Source organism: Triticum aestivum, chromosome 1B (genome assembly GCF_018294505.1).
Source record: "Triticum aestivum cultivar Chinese Spring chromosome 1B, IWGSC CS RefSeq v2.1, whole genome shotgun sequence".
In the NCBI taxonomy this organism is placed as follows: Eukaryota; Viridiplantae; Streptophyta; class Magnoliopsida; order Poales; family Poaceae; genus Triticum; species Triticum aestivum.
Window position 1 is genome coordinate 56,918,392 of NC_057795.1, and position 19,378 is coordinate 56,937,769.

At 46.2% G+C, this 19,378-nt stretch overlaps 2 protein-coding genes across 2 annotated transcripts; both read left to right on the forward strand.

Annotated features, from left to right (window-relative positions):
- Window positions 1-2,827: 2,827 nt before the first annotated feature.
- On the forward strand, window positions 2,828-5,045 carry LOC123086548 (defensin Tm-AMP-D1.2-like). The gene is made up of 3 exons (XM_044508310.1): window positions 2,828-2,858; window positions 4,404-4,442; window positions 4,537-5,045. Exons 1-3 carry the CDS (start codon window positions 2,828-2,830, stop codon window positions 4,719-4,721), a joined length of 255 nt encoding a protein of 84 aa, XP_044364245.1. The 3' UTR covers window positions 4,722-5,045.
- A 6,430-nt stretch (window positions 5,046-11,475) lies between these two features.
- LOC123077032 (defensin-like protein CAL1) lies at window positions 11,476-12,337 on the forward strand. Its single transcript, XM_044499217.1, has 3 exons — window positions 11,476-11,580; window positions 11,762-11,846; window positions 11,941-12,337. Exons 1-3 carry the CDS (start codon window positions 11,476-11,478, stop codon window positions 12,123-12,125), a joined length of 375 nt encoding a protein of 124 aa, XP_044355152.1. The 3' UTR covers window positions 12,126-12,337.
- The last annotated feature ends 7,041 nt before the right edge of the window (window positions 12,338-19,378 follow it).

Here is a 19,378-nt window from a genome sequence, read left to right on the forward strand (position 1 = left end):
TCCTTTTCTCTAGATGGATGGATGGATGGTTGTGGGGTGGACAGCTAGATGGATGGATGGATATGCGCCACGTCATCATCCGTGGCACAAACGTTTCCACCAATAGAAACCAAGCTCATACAATTGTGTTCTCCCTTTTGTTTTTCTTCTATTTTTTCTACCCTCTTGGACCGACCATCGACGATCCGTGACGGGAGAGGAGGGCGGCAAGGAGGAGATGGTGAGGTGAGGTGGGGAGGGAATGGATCGGGGAATGGTGTGTCCGGTATGACGACTATGAGTCCGAACGGGGACCTAGGACAGTCGCACGAAACATCTCTTCGGCTTTCCCTGTCACCGTCGACGAAGACACGTGCAACATCCCTCAGCATCGAACGACGACACCAAAGGAGGGGTAGGCGCCACCATCAGGGGGCGAATGTACCTCGACGGCATGCCGGATCCAGCGGTTAAAATCGACCAAAAATCATACGATGCCGGAAATCCTCGGGACCTGGCATGGTGTCATCATATGGCCCTTGTAGGGTGCGGTGAAAGTTTTAGCGCGTTTCGTAGAAGCTTGCCCGGAGGTTGCATGTAAACTGCACTATCTCCGAGGTAGTGTCTGGCTATCGAGAGAGAACGTGTCCGATTTGTGAAGGAAGTGCGTTGCCTGTTGCTCCGTTGACCTCGAAACTTCTCGTTCTCTCAAAGGGGGCCATTGCATGACACGTGCCAGTACATGGCATTTTTCGGGCCCTCCTGCAATATTTGAGACATTTACTGCATCCGTAGGGTTTCAACGCGGGAAATTGTAGATCTGCACGGCGACCACCTGAGATGATGTCCCGAAGTGTTTTGTTAAATCACATATGATGTCTTTGCGGTATGTGTAGGACTAGTGCAACCAAAGGAGGGGCAGGCCCACCACCATAGGGTGAATGTACCTCGGCAGCATGCCGGATCTAGCCGTTAAAATCCATGGGAAATCATGTGATGCCAGAAATCCTCGGGACCTGGCACGGTGTAGTCATATGGCCCTTGTAAAAGTTTGAGCATATTTCATAGAAGCCTGGCAGGAGGCCGCTTGTAAACTACACCATCTCCAAGGTAGTATCTGGTTATCGAGAAAAAACGTGTTCGGTTTTGTGAAGGAAGTGTGCTGCCTGTTGCTCTGTTGGCTATTCAACCCTCCATCACACTTGTATATATATGTTAAGACACAATGCAAGTTTTGGTGGCATTGCTACCCCCGAAGGCCCCCGACCGGCCTTACCCTAGCCCCGTTGACCCGGAGATTTAGGCCTTTGACTTACACCGGACTGCCTTTGACCAATGGACTTTTCCACCTGATTGTGATAGTGTTGGGGAACGTAGTAATTTCAAAAAAAATCCTACGCACACGCAAGATCATTGTGATGCATAGCAACGAGAGGGGAGAGTGTTGTCACGTACCCTCGTAGACCGAAAGCGGAAGCGTTAGCACAACGCGGTTGATGAAGTCGTACGTCTTCACGATCCGACCGATCAAGTACAGAACGTACGGAACCTCCGAGTTCAGCACACGTTCAGCCCGATGACGTCCCCCGAACTCCGATCCAGCCGAGTGTTGAGGGAGAGTTTCGTCAGCACGACGGCATAGGAGGAGGCGCGCTGGAGGAGTCCTACTCCCACCGGGAGTAGGACTCCCCCCTTTCCTAGTTCGATTAGGACTTGGGAGGGGGAAGGAGTGGAGGAGAAGGAAGGAAGGGGGGGGGGGGACGCCGCCCCCCTCTCCTTGTCTTATTCAGACTAGGGGGGAGGGGCGCACGGCCAGCCCTTGCCTCCTCTCCTCTCTTCCACCTAGGCTCATTAAGGCCTATTAAGCTCCCGGGGGTTCCGGTAACCCGTCCGGTACTCCGATAAAATCATATTTTCACCCAGACCACTTCCGATATCCAAACATAGGCTTCCAATATATCTTCATGTCTCGACCATTTCGAGACTCCTCGTCATGTCCGTGATCACATCCGGGACTCCGAACAACCTTCGGTACATCAAAACATATAAACACCATCCTGCACTATCTCATTAGTTGCAATGCTTGCAAGGCTTTAAGTGATGTGCATTACCGAGAGGGCCCAGAGATACCTCTCCGACAATCGGAGTGACAAATCCTAATCTCGAAATACGCCAACCCAACAAGTACCTTCGGAGACACCTGTAGAGCACCTTTATGATCACCCAGTTACGTTGTGACGTTTGGTAACACACCAAGTGTTTAACCGATAAACAGGAGTTGCATAATCTCATAGTCATACGAACATGTATAAGTCATGAAGAAAGCAATAGCAACATACTAAATGATCGTGTGCTAAGCTAACGGAATGGGTCGTGTCAATCACATCATTCTCCTAATGATGTGATCCCGTTAATCAAATGACAACTCATGTCAATGGCTAGGAAACATAACCATCTTTGATCAATGAGCTAGTCAAGGAGAGGCATACTAGTGGCACTCTGTTTGTCTATGTATTCACACATGTATTATGTTTCTGGCTAATACAATTCTAGCATGAATAATAAACATTTATCATGATATAAGGAAATAAATAATAACTTTATTATTGCCTCTAGGGCATATTTCCTTCAGATAGGTCAGCCCATAGGAACATTTCAGAACAAGGTCTGGGCCCAACCCACCATCGGATCCCCCTCGTGTCGACCCGGCGCGACTGTTTCCCCCGTCCAAGTGCTAGCGGCAGCGCCTTCCGTGAAGGGGGCCACACTACGGAGCCGCATGACGGGTGTTTGCACCTGACAGCACACTTCCAGACATGTAAGAGGAGCCAACGCAAGATTTGGTGGCATGGCTAGCCCCCGAAGGCCCCTGGCCACACTCGTAGACACGCGAAGAACAATCCATAGTGGGGGGGGGGTTCACATACTCTTGCATCTTTAAAAAATATAAGAAATTGCCACACCTATTATATCACATGTGTCTGCATTGTGTAAAAATTTCATGAATTGGTCACACTCCGAGTGTTCAGAACTATTTCATGCAACGCCAAAACCGCAGAGGGATTACTTCGATTTCATTGCCGTCCGTGAGGGGGAGGACCTCACACCGGAGCCGCGTATTGCCTCTTTATACGTGCCACCACACCTTAAGACATGTATGAGGACCCGGCGCGATGCTCTGGTGGCATTGCTACCCCCAAAGGATTTTTTTCTCAAAATATACAAAAAAATCAAAACAAAATGGTGTTTTCTGTAAATTTGAAGCAAACATGATTTAAGTTAGTTCAAATTTGAAACATAGTATAGCAACATAATCCTTTTAAGATTCTGATAAAAAAAACCATATAAAATTTGTCAAAATCGATCCAAGTATCAATTACTTATGCTTTTAACAAAGTATAAGGACATATATGCAAAAATACACGAGGTCACATTTCTAACATACTCAAAAATAAAAGCAAACTGGATATTCATAATCTATGGAAAATTTTACCCCAAGTCGATGTATAATTTATGTATGTTTAAGTTTAGATAAGTTAGATTTAAATTATTCAAATTTTAATTTTTAAAAAATAAAAATAATTTAAAATAAAAAACAGATGATATCTATGCCTACGGCCATGCCGTAGGCATAGTTCTCGGGGCTACCAGGAGGCGCCACGTGGCGGGACTATGCCTACGGCCTTGCCGTAGGCATAGATGGATAACTATGCCTACGGCTTTGCCGTCGGCATAGCTCTGCCACGTGGCAGCTCCTAAGAAAAAAACCAGATGATATTTATGCCGACAGCCGCCGTCAGGGCCGTCGGCATAGATTTGACGGCGTTAGCCCGCCGTCTGTCCCCGAGCCACCAGGGCCACCTCTATGCCGATGACCTAACTATGCCTACGGCTGCCATAGGCATAGATCGATGTATGCCGACGGCCTTGCTATGTCTACGGCTGCCGTAGGCATAGATGAAGCTATGCCGACGGCTTTTCTATGCCGACAGTATTCGCCAGGCCGTCGGCATAGATATGGTCGTAGGCATATAAGGTTATTCCGGTAGTGAATGACCACCAGGTCCCCAACTCCATCAGTTTGGGCATGGAATGAATTTAGTGGACCTGGGGTGCGGGTGGGCAGCAATTGAATCCAGAAGGCATCACGCGAGGTTCTACAGATTGATGTTTTCTGTGGATGTGGGATTATCGGCAGCACGCTTTGTTAACCCCCACGACTTAAACACCCACACTTATCTGTCGTCTGCCTATATAAACCCCACTCTTCTCACTCGTGTCCAGTCTCTCCACTCCATTCGCTTTGCTACTAGCTAACACAGCCCCCCGAACGCGTAGCAGCAGCAGGAGGGTAGCTCCTCAGTCCAGTACGTCTCAGGTGAGCAAGATCAGCAGATCGGTGGCGCTCTCTCGTCGCATGACCGCGTCCGCCCTCCTCCTGCTCTTCCTCCTCGTCGCCACAGGTACGTCGCTCACGCCGAACCTCACTCTTCTAAGCGAGCCGTGTGATCTATTTCCTGGATGACGCTTACCATGGTCTCGTTGATGTGCATGCAGAGATGGGGGCGACGATGACCAAGGTGGCGGAGGCGCGGGACTGCCTGTCGCAGAGCCACAACTTCAAGGGCGCGTGCCTCAGCAGCAGCAACTGCGCCGCCGTCTGCCACACGGAGAACTTCCCAGACGGCGAGTGCCACACGCCGCACTTCGCGCGCAAGTGCTTCTGCAAGAGGCCCTGCTAGACCGCCTGCTGGCCCCGCCCTGCCGGCCAGCGCCGAGACCTCTGATGCTAGATCATCCGTGCCGTGAGCTTATACTGTCTGTTCTGTTGGTCGGTGCATCCATGTTTCGTCAGTCGTTCTTCTTAACGAGACTACTAGATCATCCGTCCGTAACAAGTTCTATGTTGTTCCTCGGTGTGTCCCGCTTAGTAGAACTAATAAACTAGAAAATCAATCAGGGTCTCGGTAGTTTACTACGCTGTACGTCGTGTTTGTGCCTGATTTGCGCGTGGTGATGTACTAAATATGGTCGTTGTTTCGGCATGGGTGAACATGTGCAGTGCATCCCTCTCTCCCCCTCTCTCTCTTTGTAAGTGTGATCGTGTGTTCGGAGAGAAATGTTATTGTTGTGACTACTGCATTTTTATGCGCCAAGACGTTTTCCGAAGCTGCATAAGCATTTCATTTGTATACATGAACAACTATAAGTTGAGCATTACCTTCTAAAAAGGAAACAAAGTTTTCCTTTTTGCGAAAGGAAATAACAAATAGAGTATTAACATGAGTACAAAATTTCTTTTAGTCAAAAAACTGTCTTATGTGAAAAAAAAATTCTACTTTTTATAAAAAAAAATATTAAATACAAACGTCGAGAGAAATATGCATAGACCACCATTTCCTTGGAAGAACAATTCTTCAGAAGCCTCTAGAGTCTAACCATATAGATACACATACACTTTGGTAAAGCGATTCGGATACTCCTAGTAATAAGGATGTGCCAGTGACTTGGCGCGGGTCCGGGAGCAACAGGAGGATGGATATAAATCCATTCAATCACACACTGTAAGCATAGACAATGTAAGATGTTTCGAAAGTTGCTTAAAAAAACATTTTTTCCTAAACACAGATACTCTTTTTAGGTGACTAAATAAGCATTTATGCTAGACAAGTAAGTACCGGTAATTCGGTTCATTTTTACTAGCACCTCTCTAAACACTTTGTGTTGCACACGGGATAACACACACCACAAGGCAGGCAGTGCGATCTGCTCACAACTGGGACAAACCTTATGGGCCCTCATCAGTTTCATCTGCCCCATATGTCGAATCTGCCTAATTTTATGTACCTTTTTTTAGTGGTATACTTTTAGATTGTCTCATGACCCATAATTTTTGTTTAGCGCACATTGTAGAACGACAGGGAGCTCCTCCTTTTTTGGTGCCTTGTGCTACAAATAGAGCCTATAACACAGTACTGGCCGACCCAATAACTCCCGTACCCTCCTCACTCGCGAAAGTATCACAAAAGCTATATCTCACTTGCGGTGAGCTATAGCAAGTGCTCTCTCGGAGAGCTCCTGATTTGGGTCAGCCCAGTAACCGAGGGAGGGGATGGTATTTGCTTAAAGCCTTTTCGCATTGGTTCTTTTCATGCAGTTTTATTTGGGAATCGGCTTGTCGTCCATTTTAATGTTTTTCTTGTTTATTCGTTATTTTTTCTCCTTTTTAGAATTTGTTCTTGTTTATTTGTTATTTTTTTATCTTTCCTTTCTTTTTTCTCTTTATTCCTGGTCCTAATTTTTTGTTCATCATCTATTAGAAACAAGTGCATCATCTATTTATGAAAAAAATGCATATCTGAACATGCTCTCATGTATTTAAAGCAATTCCAATGTGTATTAAAAATGTTAACCATGTATGTATTAAAATGTATATATTGTACTTTAAAAATATTCCAGTACATTAAAATATGAAAAAAATTCATATTTAAAAATACATCAACGTATATTTTAAAAGAGTTCAGCGTATTATTTAAAAAAAATCACCATGTACTGAAAATCCTAGGTCAGATTTGTAGCTAAATCCAAGATCATTTGGTTACTTCTGGTAACCGTAGCTGATGGGCTGAATCATATCAATTTAGCTATATATCAGTCAGCTGGAAATTTCTTTTTGGGTCAATCAATTTTGTGGCCATCCGATTCTGCTTTAAGATGTGTTTTTTTTCTGTGTCATTTTGGTGGTGAGTTAGGCTGTGGGGAATTGATTGACCCCAATTTTGGGTCAGTCGAATTGCTTCTTGGGATCATTTTTGCTTTTCCGAGTCGCGTTTTTCTTTTTCCCTTTTTTCTTTATTGGTTATTTTTTGTTTTTGTGCATTTATGGATGAGTGTAATTATCTACATACAAATACTATATAATATGTGCCAAAATTTCAGGATTATATGATTATTATTTTCATATTATGATAGAGTGAGATTTCGGTGCAAAGTTGTGCGCAAGTTTTTTTTATTTTCTCTCTTCTTAAAGGAAATACTAACGCCACTAATTCATTCTTTTTTAGGAAAATCGTTATTTTGAAAAAAAATAGTCTTTACTTCATTTTCATCCCACTTTAAGGTTAATACCACTTCCACTATTCATTTGTTCTTAGATTTGTTTTTTGCAAAAGTTCCAGTTTTATGTGCTTACTCTTGCATATTTTTAAAAAGTGTAATTTTTATTTATATTTCGTGCAAATTTTGCCAGCGCTTATTATTGGCTATTTTTTTAAAAGTATAAATGGTAATATCAATGAAACTAATTTATTCTTCCTTAAGAAATTTAATTCTTTCTTTTGTCGGTATTTTTGCTTTTTTATACTATTTTATGTTTCTATGCATTTTTATTTTTCCTTTTTCTTTCCATTATTGGTTGTTTTTTGTGGTTTTTTGTTGAGTGTAATTATATATAAACAAATACTATATAATATGTGCCAAAATTTCATGATTATATAATTATTTTCGCATATCACGATAAAGTGCAATTTTGGTGCATAGTTGTGTGCAAAAATTTTTCTTTCTTCTTAAAGTAAAATAAATTATTTTAGTTACACTATGTGTATATTACAATAGAATTTAAAAAATGCACTATTATATGCTTATTGTTTGCATATTTCAAAAAGTGCAATTTCAGTGCAAACTGTGTGCAAGTTTTTAAAGATTTTTTTGTTTTCATTTTCTTTCTTCTTAAAAGGGCTTCATTCTTTCTTAGAAAACATCATTATTTGATTTTGTTTTATTTTTCTGTGAGGGTAATACCAATGCCATGAATTCATTTTTACATAGATAAACATTATTTATTTTTAATTTTCTTTTATTTTTCATTTCATTTTTTGATTTTTTTTAGTTTGCATTTCTTTTCTTTTGTAAGGGTAATACCAATGTCACTAATCTATTACTTTTTAGAAAACACTTCTTTTGCAGAAATCTCACTATAATATACTCATTTTTGCTTTATTATTTCTATTTTCTGTTTCTATGCATTTTTCTTTTTTTTCCTTTATTGGTTGTTTTTTAGGTGTTTGACAGAGTGTAATTATATACAAAATACGATGGTGGCTTGTCAAAATTACGATGTCAACTACATGATCATGCAAAGCAATATGACAATGATGGAGCGTGTCATAATAAATAGAATGGTGGAAAGTTGCATGACAATATATCTCGGAATGGCTATGGAAATGCCATAATAGGTAGGTATGGTGGCTGTTTTGAGGAAGGTAAATGGTGGGTTTATGGTACCGGCGAAAGTTGCGCGATACTAGAGAGGCTAGCAATGGTGGAAGAGTGAGAGTGCGTATAATCCATGAACTCAACATTATTCATAAAGAACTCACATAATTATTGCAAAAATCTATTAGTCATCGAAAGGAAGTACTACGCACATGCTCCTAGGGGAAGGGTTGGTAGGAGTTAACCATCGCGCGATCCCGACCTCCACACAAAGGATGACAATCGATAAATAAATCATGTTCCGACTTCATCACATAACTGTTCACCATACGTGCATGCTACGGGAATCACAAACTTTAACACAAGTATCTCTCAAATTCACAACTAATCCACTAGCATGACTCTAATATCACCACCTTCATATCTCAAAACAATCATAATGAATCAAACTTCTCATAGTATTCAATGCACATTATATGAAAGTTTTTATTATATCCCCCTGGGATGCCTATCATATTAGGACTAATTTATAACGAAAGCAAATTACCATTTTGTTCTAAAAGACTCTCAAAATAATATAAGTGAAGCATGAGAGTTCATCAATTTCTTCAAAATAAAACTACCATCGTGCTCTAGAAAGATATAAGTGAAGCACTAAAGCAAATGACAAACTACTCCAAAAAGATATAAGTGAAGATCAATGAGTAGTTGAATAATTATGTGACTATGTGAAGACTCTCTAACATTTAAGAATTTCAGATCTTGGGATATTATTCAAACAGCAAGCAAGACAAAATAAAAGAAAATGATGCTCAAAGCAAAACACATATCATGTGGTGAATAAAAATATAGCTCCAAGTAAGGTTACCGATGCACGAAGACGAAAGAAGGGATGCCATCCGGGGCATCCCCAAGCTTAGGCTCTTGGTTGTCCTTTAATATTGCCTTGGGGTGCCTTGGGCATCCCCAAGCTTAGGCTCTTGCCACTCCTTATTCCATAGTCCATCGAAACTTTACCCAAAACTTGAAAACTTCACAACACAAAACTCAACAGAAAACTCGTAAGCTCCGTTAGTATAAAAAAATAAATCACTACTTAGGTACTGTGGTGAACTCATTCTAAATTCACATTTGTGTAATATCTACTGTATTACAACTTCTCTATGATTCATACCCTCCGATACTACTCATAGATTCATCAAAATAAGAAAACAACATATAGAAAACAGAATCTGTCAAAAACGGAACAGGCTGTAGTAATCTATAACTCTCGAATACTTCTGTAACTCTAACAATTCTGAAATTTAGTTCCACCTTAGAAGTTTGTGCACCAACCCATAGCAAAAAGAATCAGGTCAAAATCACGTCTCAATAAAATTCTGGAAATTATTTCCTGAAAGCAAAAGTTTCTGATTTTCAGCAGGATCAACACAACTATCACCACAAGCTATCCTAAAGGCTTTACTTGGCACTTTATTGAAAAAAAAGCTATAAAACATGATTACTACAGTATCTTAATCATGTGGACACACACAAAAACAGTACCCAACAAGCACTTTTCTTTAATGCCTTTTTAGCTAGGCATGATGATTTCAACGATGCTCACATAAAAGATAAGAATTGAAACATAAAGAGAGCATCATGAAGAATATAACTAACAAATTTAAGCCTAACCCAGTTTCTATGCATAGGGATTTTGTGAGCAAACAACTTATGGGAACAAGAATCAACTAGCATAGGAAAGCAAAACAAGCATAACTTCAAGATTTTCAACACATAGAGAAGAAACTTGATATTATTGCAATTCCTACAAGCATATCTTCTTCCCTCGTAATAATTTTTAGTAGCATCATGAATGAATTAAACAATATAAATATCACAAAAAACACTCTTTTCATGATGCATAAGCATAGAATTTTTATTACTCTCCACATAAGAAAATTCTTCTCATGAATAGTAATGGGAGCAACCTCAACAAAATAACTATCATGTGAGGCATAATCCAACTGAAAATTAAAATCAAGATGACAAGTTTCATGGTAATCATTATTGTTTATAGCATACATGTCATCACAATAATCATCATAGATAGCAACTTTGTTATCATAATCAATTGGAACCTCTTCTGAAATAGTGGAATCATCACTAAATAAAGTCATGACCTCTCCAAATCAACTTTCATAATTATCACAATAAAATTCAACACCCTCCAAAATAGTGGGATCATTACTTCCAAAAATTGACACTCTTCCAAACTCACTTTCATCAATATAATCATCATAAATAGGAGGCATGCTTTCATCATAATAAATTTTCTCATCAAAACATGAGGGACTAAAAATATCATATTCATCAAACATAGCATCCCCAAGCTTGTAGCTTTCCATATCATTAGCATCATGTATATTCAAAGAATTCATACTAACAACATTGCAATCATGCTCATCATTCAAATATTTAGTGCCAAACATTTTATAGACTTCTTCTTCTAACACTTGAGCACAATTTTCATTTCCATCATTTTCACGAAATATATTAAAAAGATGAAGCATATGAGTCACCCTCAATTCCACTTTTTTTGTAGTTTTCGCTTATATACTAAACTAGTGATAAAACAAGAAACTAAAAGATTCAATTGAAAGATCTAACGATATACCTTCAAGCACTCACCTCCCCGACAACAACGCTAGAAAAGAGTTTGATGTCTACTACACAACCTTCTTCTTGTAGATGTAGTTAGGCCTCCAAGTGCAAAGGTTTGTAGGGCAGTAGCAAATTTCCCTCAAGTGGATGACCTAAGTTTTATCAATCCATGGGAGGCGTACGATGAAGATGGTCTCTCTCAAACAACCCTGCAACCAAATAACAAAGAGTCTTTTGTGTCCCCAACACACCCAATACAATGGTAAATTATATAGGTGCACTAGTTCGGCGAAGAGATAGTGATACAAGTACAATATGGATGGTAGATATAGGTTCTTGTAATCTGAAAATATAAAAACAGCAAGGTAACTAGTAATAAAAGTGAGCATAAATGATATTGCAATGCTTCGAAACAAGGCCTAGGGTTCATACTTTTACTAGTGCAAATTCTCTCAACAATAATAACATAATTAGATCATATAACAATTCCTCAACGTGCAATAAAAAAGTCACTCCGAAGTCACTAATAGCGAAGAACAAACAAAGAAATTATTGTAGGGTACGAAACCACCTCAAAGTTATTATTTCCAGCCAGTGAAATGACCACTAGGTCCCCAACTCCATCAGTTTGGGGATGGAATGAATTTAGTGGACCTGGGGTGCGGGTGGGCAGCAATTGAATCCAGAAGGCATCACGCGAGGTTCTACAGATTGATGTTTTCTGTGGATGTGGGATTATCGGCAGTACGCTTTGTTAACCCCCACGACTTAAACACCCACACTTATCTGTCGTCTGCCTATATAAACCCCACTCTTCTCACTCGTGTCCAGTCTCTCCACTCCATTCGCTTCGCTACTAGCTAACACAGCCCCCCGAACGCGTAGCAGCAGCAGCAGGGTAGCTCCTCAGTCCAGTACGTCTTAGGTGAGCAAGATCAGCAGATCGGTGGCGCTCTCTCGTCGCATGACCGCGTCCGCCCTCCTCCTGCTCTTCCTCCTCGTCGCCACAGGTACGTCGCTCACGCCGAACCTCACTCTTCTAAGCGAGCCGTGTGATCTATTTCCTGGATGACGCTTACCATGGTCTCGTTGATGTGCATACAGAGATGGGGGCGACGACGACCAAGGTGGCGGAGGCGCGGGACTGCCTGTCGCAGAGCCACAACTTCAAGGGCGCGTGCCTCAGCAGCAGCAACTGCACCGCCGTCTGCCATACGGAGAACTTCCCAGACAGCGAGTGCCACACGCCGCACTTCGCGCGCAAGTGCTTCTGCAAGAGGCCCTGCTAGACCGCCTGCTGGCCCCGCCCTGCCGGCCAGCGCCGAGACCTCTGATGCTAGATCATCCGTGCCGTGAGCTTATACTATCTGTTCTGTTGGTCGGTGCATCCATGTTTCGTCAGTCGTTCTTCTTAACGAGACGACTAGATCATCCGTCCGTAACAAGTTCTATGTTGTTCCTCGGTGTGTCCCGCTTAGTAGAACTAATAAACTAGAAAATCAATCAGGGTCTCGGTAGTTTACTACGCTGTACGTCGTGTTTGTGCCTGATTTGCGCGTGGTGATGTAGTAAATATGGTTGTTGTTTCGGCATGGGTGAACATGTGCAATGCATCCCTCTCTCCCCCTCTCTCTCTTTCTAAGTGTGATCGTGTGTTTGGAGAGAAATGTTATTATTGTTTTATTTAAAACATAGACGTCTGGGACGTCCAGCTTTAAATTAATAAAGCCCTCAACTTAGGCAGAGTCACATAACCACAAACCAGCACACGGCGCCAAACAAGGGGCGAATAAGTTAGGAAACAGCCGCAATACGAGCGTATAAAGTGCGATACAAGGCGCTAGCAGCCAAGCAAAACGAGCACGCAGGCTCGGATGAAACTAGGACCAAAAGGGGGCTGCCCATCCCTATGCGACAGCCAACGGAGCGGACGAGGAAGCTCGGGACTCGGAGTAGACAGAGAGCAGACGACAAATAGCTTGGCAGTGAAGGTCAGAGTCCTGTTATCTTCCCAGCGGAGCCCATTGCTGCAAGAACACGATGCATTTGAAGATAACGTCAGCGGGATGTGAGGGAAACACACCCTCAATAGTAAACTTGTTACGAATATTCCATATAGCCCATAACATGGCCGCCGCACAAGTCCACATGACCCTACGAGCCGTGCCTTGAACCAAAGACAAGGAAGACACGAGCTCGGATCGGGAGCATGGGTCCCAATCCACTCCCGCGGCCTCACGGACCGCGCTCCAGGCAAAACGAGCCAAAGAGCACCGGAAGAAAGCGTGGCCAGCATCTTCTGGGACCCCGCACAACGCACAAGGGCCAGAGGCGGGACCATTGCGTTTAGCAATGTTAATAGAGGTAGGAAGGCGATCTTGGCACAGTTGCCAGAGAAAAACCTTGATCTTGAGGGGGATTTTAGCCTTCCAAAGCCCCGAGGCCGCCGACGGGATCTGGCCGCGAGTGAGCTCTCTGTATAAGGAATTGACAGAGAATTTGTCAGAGCCCGAAAGCCTCCAAGAGATCGAGTCCGCGGAATCCGACAAGCGGACATCCGCAATCAAAGACCGAAGACGCTCCCAATCCGCCAACTCCGGCCCAGTTAGTTCACGCCTAAAGTTAATGCAGGGTGGGGCTGAGCTGAGAGCCGAAGCAACCAGTTGGTCAGGCTCGACTGCTATGGAGTAGAGTTGGCGAAACTCCGACCATAACGGCCGCTGGCCAATCCAAAGATCTAGCCAAAAACGCGTGGAGCGCCCATTGTTAACCCCAAACTTCGCTCCCCTGGCGAAGAAGGGTTTGAGAGATTGGATGGAGTTCCAAAAGGGTGACCCTCGAGGGGCCGCGTCGAAGAAATTCCCATGCGGGAAATACTTCGCACGGAGAAGGTCAATCCAGAGGCCAGTCTCTCCCTGAGACATTTTCCAGATCCACTTGCACATTAGTGCAATGTTCATCAGTTTGGAGTTGATGATCCCTAGGCCCCCCTGAGCTTTAGGACGACAAACGGCCTGCCATTTAACCATGTGGTATTTCCGTTTAGGTCCCGCTCCTTCCCAAAAGAAGCAGGACCGCGGGGTATCCAACTTCGAGTGTACCCCATCCGCCAGCAAGAACAAACCCATGGCGAACATGGGAAGGGAAGAGAGGCTGGAGTTGGTTAAGATTAGTCTAGCCCCTGAAGACATAAACCGACCCCTCCACGGGCAAACCCTGTCCGCCACCTTGGAGGAGAGAGGTTCCCAATCGGCGATAGAGCACTTCTTCGCCGCGATCGGGAGACCAAGGTAAGTGAACGGGAACTGGCCAAGTTTGCAGTTAAGCAAGTTGGCGACCCGCTGACTCTCGGCCGCATCCATCCCTATGGACACGACTTCACTTTTGTGAAAGTTGATGTTAAGTCCCGACATGAGTTCAAAGCACAGCAGTATGGCCTTGACCGAGGCGATCCTGTGTGTGTCGGGCTCAAAGAGGAGAAGTGTGTCATCTGCATACTGCAGGTGTGACACTCCCCCCGGAATCAGATTGTCCACCACTCCTATGATGTGGCCGGCCAAACGAGCTCTGTCCAGCATGGCACCCAAGGCGTCTGCCACAAAGTTAAACAACAACGGCGAGGCTGGGTGCCCTTGACGCAACCCGCGCTTGTTGCGGAAGAAGTTCCCTCCTTCTCCGTTCACCGCAATCGCCGTTTGGCCCCCCGAGACCAACTGCATCCTGCGATCAACCCAAACCGACGAGAATCCTCGATCCAGGAGGACTAGTCGGAGAAACTCCCAGTTTACACGATTGTACGTCTTCTCAAAATCTAGTTTCAGGAGAATCGAGGGCTGTCGAGCGCGTTTTAGGGAGTGGACGATTTCTTGGAGGACCAACGGCCCTTCCAAGATGTTACGGCCACGAATAAAAGCCGACTGAGACCTACTAATAATGCGATGAGCTATCGGAGACAAGCGAGTTGAACAAGCCTTAGCACAAATTTTAAATGGAACATTAATCAACTCTATGGGGCGGAAGAGCCTAATATGATCCGCACCCGGAACCTTGGGGATCAGAGAGAGAACCCCAAAGTTCAGGCGAGAGATATCTACCGTACCCCGCATAAAACCATTGCAAACGTCAAAAATAGGACCTTTAAGCACTTGCCAAAACCGCTTAAACATCGCCACTAGCCACCCGTCCGGCCCGGGAGCGGTGTCTGATTTCATACCTAGCGTCGCCTTATCGATCTCCTCCGGGAGGAAGGCCAATCCCAGGCCCTCATTTTCCTCGTCCGAGACCCACAGCGCAGGGTCCCACACATCCGCCCTAAGCCGAGCCCGAGATTCCTCCCTGGAACCCATAAGTTGGATATAGAACTCATAAATGTGGCGGACGATGTCCTGTTGCCTCAAAAGGAGCCCCTGCTCAGATTGCAATCTCAGAATGGCGCACTTACGACGTCAGCCATTAGCGTAGGCGTGGAAATACTTAGTGTTCGCATCACCCTTGAGCGTCCACTTGATACTACCACGTCTGCGCCAGTACTCCTCCTCAGCTCTAAGGAGGGACTCGACTTGGGCTTCCAGCGCGTAACGCTGAGCCCAGTCATGCTCCGAGAAGGCCTGCACATCCGCCGCTGTCGCGTCCAACTGGGCAAGCTCCGCGGTCAGGCGCGATCGCAACAGCTTATCCTCGCGACCCTGGTTAGCGCCCCACCCTTTGAGAGCCGCGCGCAAGCCCGCCCCCGCAGCAGTCCAGAACTCCATTGGCCCGCGCACTCGACCGAACCAGGCGACGCAATTCTCCCATTTCGAAAGGAAGATTTGCTCAAAGTCCGGAGACTCAAGCCACGCAGTTTCAAAGAAAAAACGCGGGCTGCATTTTAACCTATCCTCCCCCGGGGAGAGGATGAGGGGGACGTGGTCCGACCCTATCCTCATTTTGGCGTGCAGAGAGCACATGGGAAACAACACCTCCCACTCCGAGGACATGAAAACCCTGTCCAAGACCGAACGCACCGGCGTTAGCTGTTTTTTGGTCCAGGTGTAGCGTGCCCCCACGCGAGCCACTCCCCTAAGGGCCATGGACGCGATTGCATTGTTAAACATGGACACCCTTGTCCAGTTAACAATGTCGTTGTTTCTGTCCACGCCCGAACGGATCAAGTTGAAGTCCCCGCCCACTAGCAGAGGAAGATTTCGAGCGCCCACAGACGCCACCTTCAACTGGAGTTCTCCCAAGAACTCAAACGAAAGCGAGTGATCGGCCGGGCCATACACAACGATCACCTCCCACTCTTGAAGCGTTGCACGGTGGCGCACGTGTGCCGACAAGAAGAAACGGCCGGCATCCCATGCCACCACCTCAAAGCAAACTAGGTTGACGCCTAGCAACAAGCCCCCTGAGTGTCCTACCGCAGGCACCCAGTGCCAGACAAAACGCTCCAACGGGTCAATGGCTAGAAGGTCCCGATGGTTGAAATCGGCCTTGATAGTCTCCTGCAAGCCAACCACGTCAATTTCTTCGTTCCAAATGAACTCTTTTAACTGGGTCCGCCTCCCAGCGTGGCCGAAGCCTCGGATGTTCCAGAAAATGAAACGCATTAGATAATGCAATTGCGGAGGTGGATACCGCAAGCGGTAACCGCTTTGGCCACGCGCCGTGTCTTGGCAGGACGACGGTTGGAGGAGGACGGCGCAGCCCCTGCTACTATGTCCTCCTGATCGGGCCGCGCGACAGGCACCAGAGAAGCCCCTGCTTCTTCTGTTGCTGGCGCAACGCAGGCCAACACTGCCTGAGCAAGCGCAGCCTGCGTGATTTCCTTAGCACGAATAAGAGAGAGCACTTCGTGCGCTTCCCCCTCGTCGTCCATCGCTACTCCACTATCCGCTAAGATACCTTCTGTCGGTGTCAAAACCGGCGGATCTCGGGTAGGGGGTCCCGAACTGTGCGTCTAGGCGGATGGTAACAGGAGACGAGGGACACAATGTTTTTACCCAGGTTCGGGCCCTCTTGATGGAGGTAAAACCCTACGTCCTGCTTGATTAATATTGATGATGTGGGTTACAAGAGTAGATCTACCACGAGATCAAGGAGGCTAAACCCTAGAAGCTAGCCTATGGTATGATTGTTGTTCGTCCTATGGACTAAAGCCATCCGGTTTATATAGACACCGGAGAGGGCTAGGGTTACACAGAGTCGGTTACAATGGTAGGAGATCTACATATCTGTATCACCAAGCTTGCCTTCCACGCCAAGGAAAGTCCCATCCGGACACGGGACGAAGTCTTCAATCTTGTATCTTCATAGTCTTGGAGTCCGGCCGATCATAATAGTTCGGCTATCCGGACACCCCCTAGTCCGGAACTCCCTCAGTAGCCCCTGAACCAGGCTTCAATGATGACGAGTCCGGCGCGCATGTTGTCTTCGGCATTGCAAGGCGGGTTCTTCCTCCGAATAATTTATAGAAGATTGTGAACACCAGGATAGTGTCCGGCTCTGCAAAAATAAATTCCACGTACCACCGTAAAGAGAATAACATTGCACAAGTTCAATCTGCTGACGTATTTTGTGGCGTGACATCACACCACTACCAAGCCTTTACTCGAATTGTTTTTATTGTACCACCTCAGCGCGTTTAACGAAGCGGTTTCCTTGGCACGTCTTGTCGAAGCAGAGATCGTGTTCCCCTTATTACGGGATTCCCATCAATACGGACGTGGGTAATCCAACCGCGCCATTGATTGCGGTGCTTGGGAGATAAGTGAGTTTTATCAGGCCGGTGGGGACGCATGTTTCCGTCCGCCCATATAAGGGGACAAAGATCCAACCTTTTTACCTGCACCTTCTTCCTCCTTGGCTTATCCATCTCTGCGAACTCGAGCTCTAGCGCCCAAGCCCGCACATCTCACCTCAACCTTCTCCAAATATGTCCGGAGCGGGAGGCAAGTGGATGGCCTCCTCCATCACGGAGGGGCATATCCAGAAGCTGCGCAGCGCCGGATACTTGTCTAGCGACATCGCGCATCGGCTCCCCGATGAGGGAGAGCTCATCCCCACCCCTAGGCCCCATGAGAGGGTAGTATTCCTTCCCCATTTCCTCCGCGGACTGGGCTTCCCACTTCATCCCTTTGTCCGGGGGCTCATGTTCTACTATGGCCTAGATTTCCATGATCTGGCCCCGAATTTTATCCTCAACATCTCGGCATTTATCGTCGTGTGCGAGGCCTTCCTCTGCATCCAGCCCCACTTCAGCTTGTGGCTCAAGACCTTCAGTGTCAAGCCGAAGGTTGTGAAGGGCAGCCAAGCGGAGTGCGGAGGCGCCATGGTGGGAAGGATGTCCCACGTTACGTGGCTGGAGGGTACTTTCGTGGAAACCATTAAGGGGTGGCAATCGGGGTGGTTCTACATCACCGAGCCGCGTGATCCCGAATGGGCAGCGGCCCCCGAATTCGGATCCGGCATCCCCACACGGCTCACCTCCTGGAAAGAGAGCGGCCGGATTTGGGGCGATTCGGAGGAGCTGACCGGACTCCAAGCCTGCGTCCAAAAGCTGGTGGACAAGAAGCTCAAGCTTGTCAACGTAGTCCAGGTCATGCTCATCCGCCAGATTCTCCCGTGCCAACGACGGGGCTTCAATATGTGGGAGTTCGATCCGGCGCAGCACCAGACTTTGAATGGGATCTTCGACACTACGTACGAAGAGGTCTGGAAGGTGCTGTTCAAGGGTGCTGAGGCTCCCGCATCCGCTACCGAAGATCGCGGATTCAGCTCGCAGCGTCCGGCTGACGAGGTAAGTGATTTTGTCCTTTACAGAACGCTCGTTTTCCATAGTTTGACTCTATGCGGGATCTAAACTCCCTTTGCCTTTGACAGGACTGGCTGGCGAAGGCCGAACAGACTATCTGTCCGGCCCCATTGCCAGAGGACCCAGCTAACGCCCGCCTAACGGGGCTGCTAGCTTCGGCACCCCACGTGGTGCCGGAGAAGAAGGCCAAGAAGAAGGCCACAGGGACTCGGAGGAGTTCCCGTTTTCAAGTGCTATCGGACGATGAATCCGAGGCCGACTCCTCCCACCAAGGCGAGGAGGAGAAGAAGAAAGCCTCTCCCCCAGCGGGGGGAGGGAAGAAAAGGAAGGCCTCCCCAACAAGGGAGGCCGAAGGGTCCAAGAGGGGAAAAACTCTTCCCCCGGACTGTTCCGCCAACGCCAGTGACGACGACGAGGACTAGCCTCCAAGGGCCAAGCCTCTGGCGAGATCGTAAGTATCCGGACTCCCAAATAACTTCAAGGTTTTCGTTTTCCGCCACATTATGTCTTTCTAATGCCGCATACAACCCTGCAGTCCGCCTAAGGATGATCTCCCCACTTCGTCGAGCGGGTCCTTAGGGGCGTCGGATATGGATTCTCTTCCGACTGCCTCCACCCCCCGTGATGTGGACGATGCCGAGGTGGGATCCCAGGAAGGGACCCACCAGGAGGAGAGGGCCCCGGAGGTGTCGCAGGACAACCTCCCGGATTTTGCACCGGACTCAGCCCCGGAACCCATAGTGGCTCCGG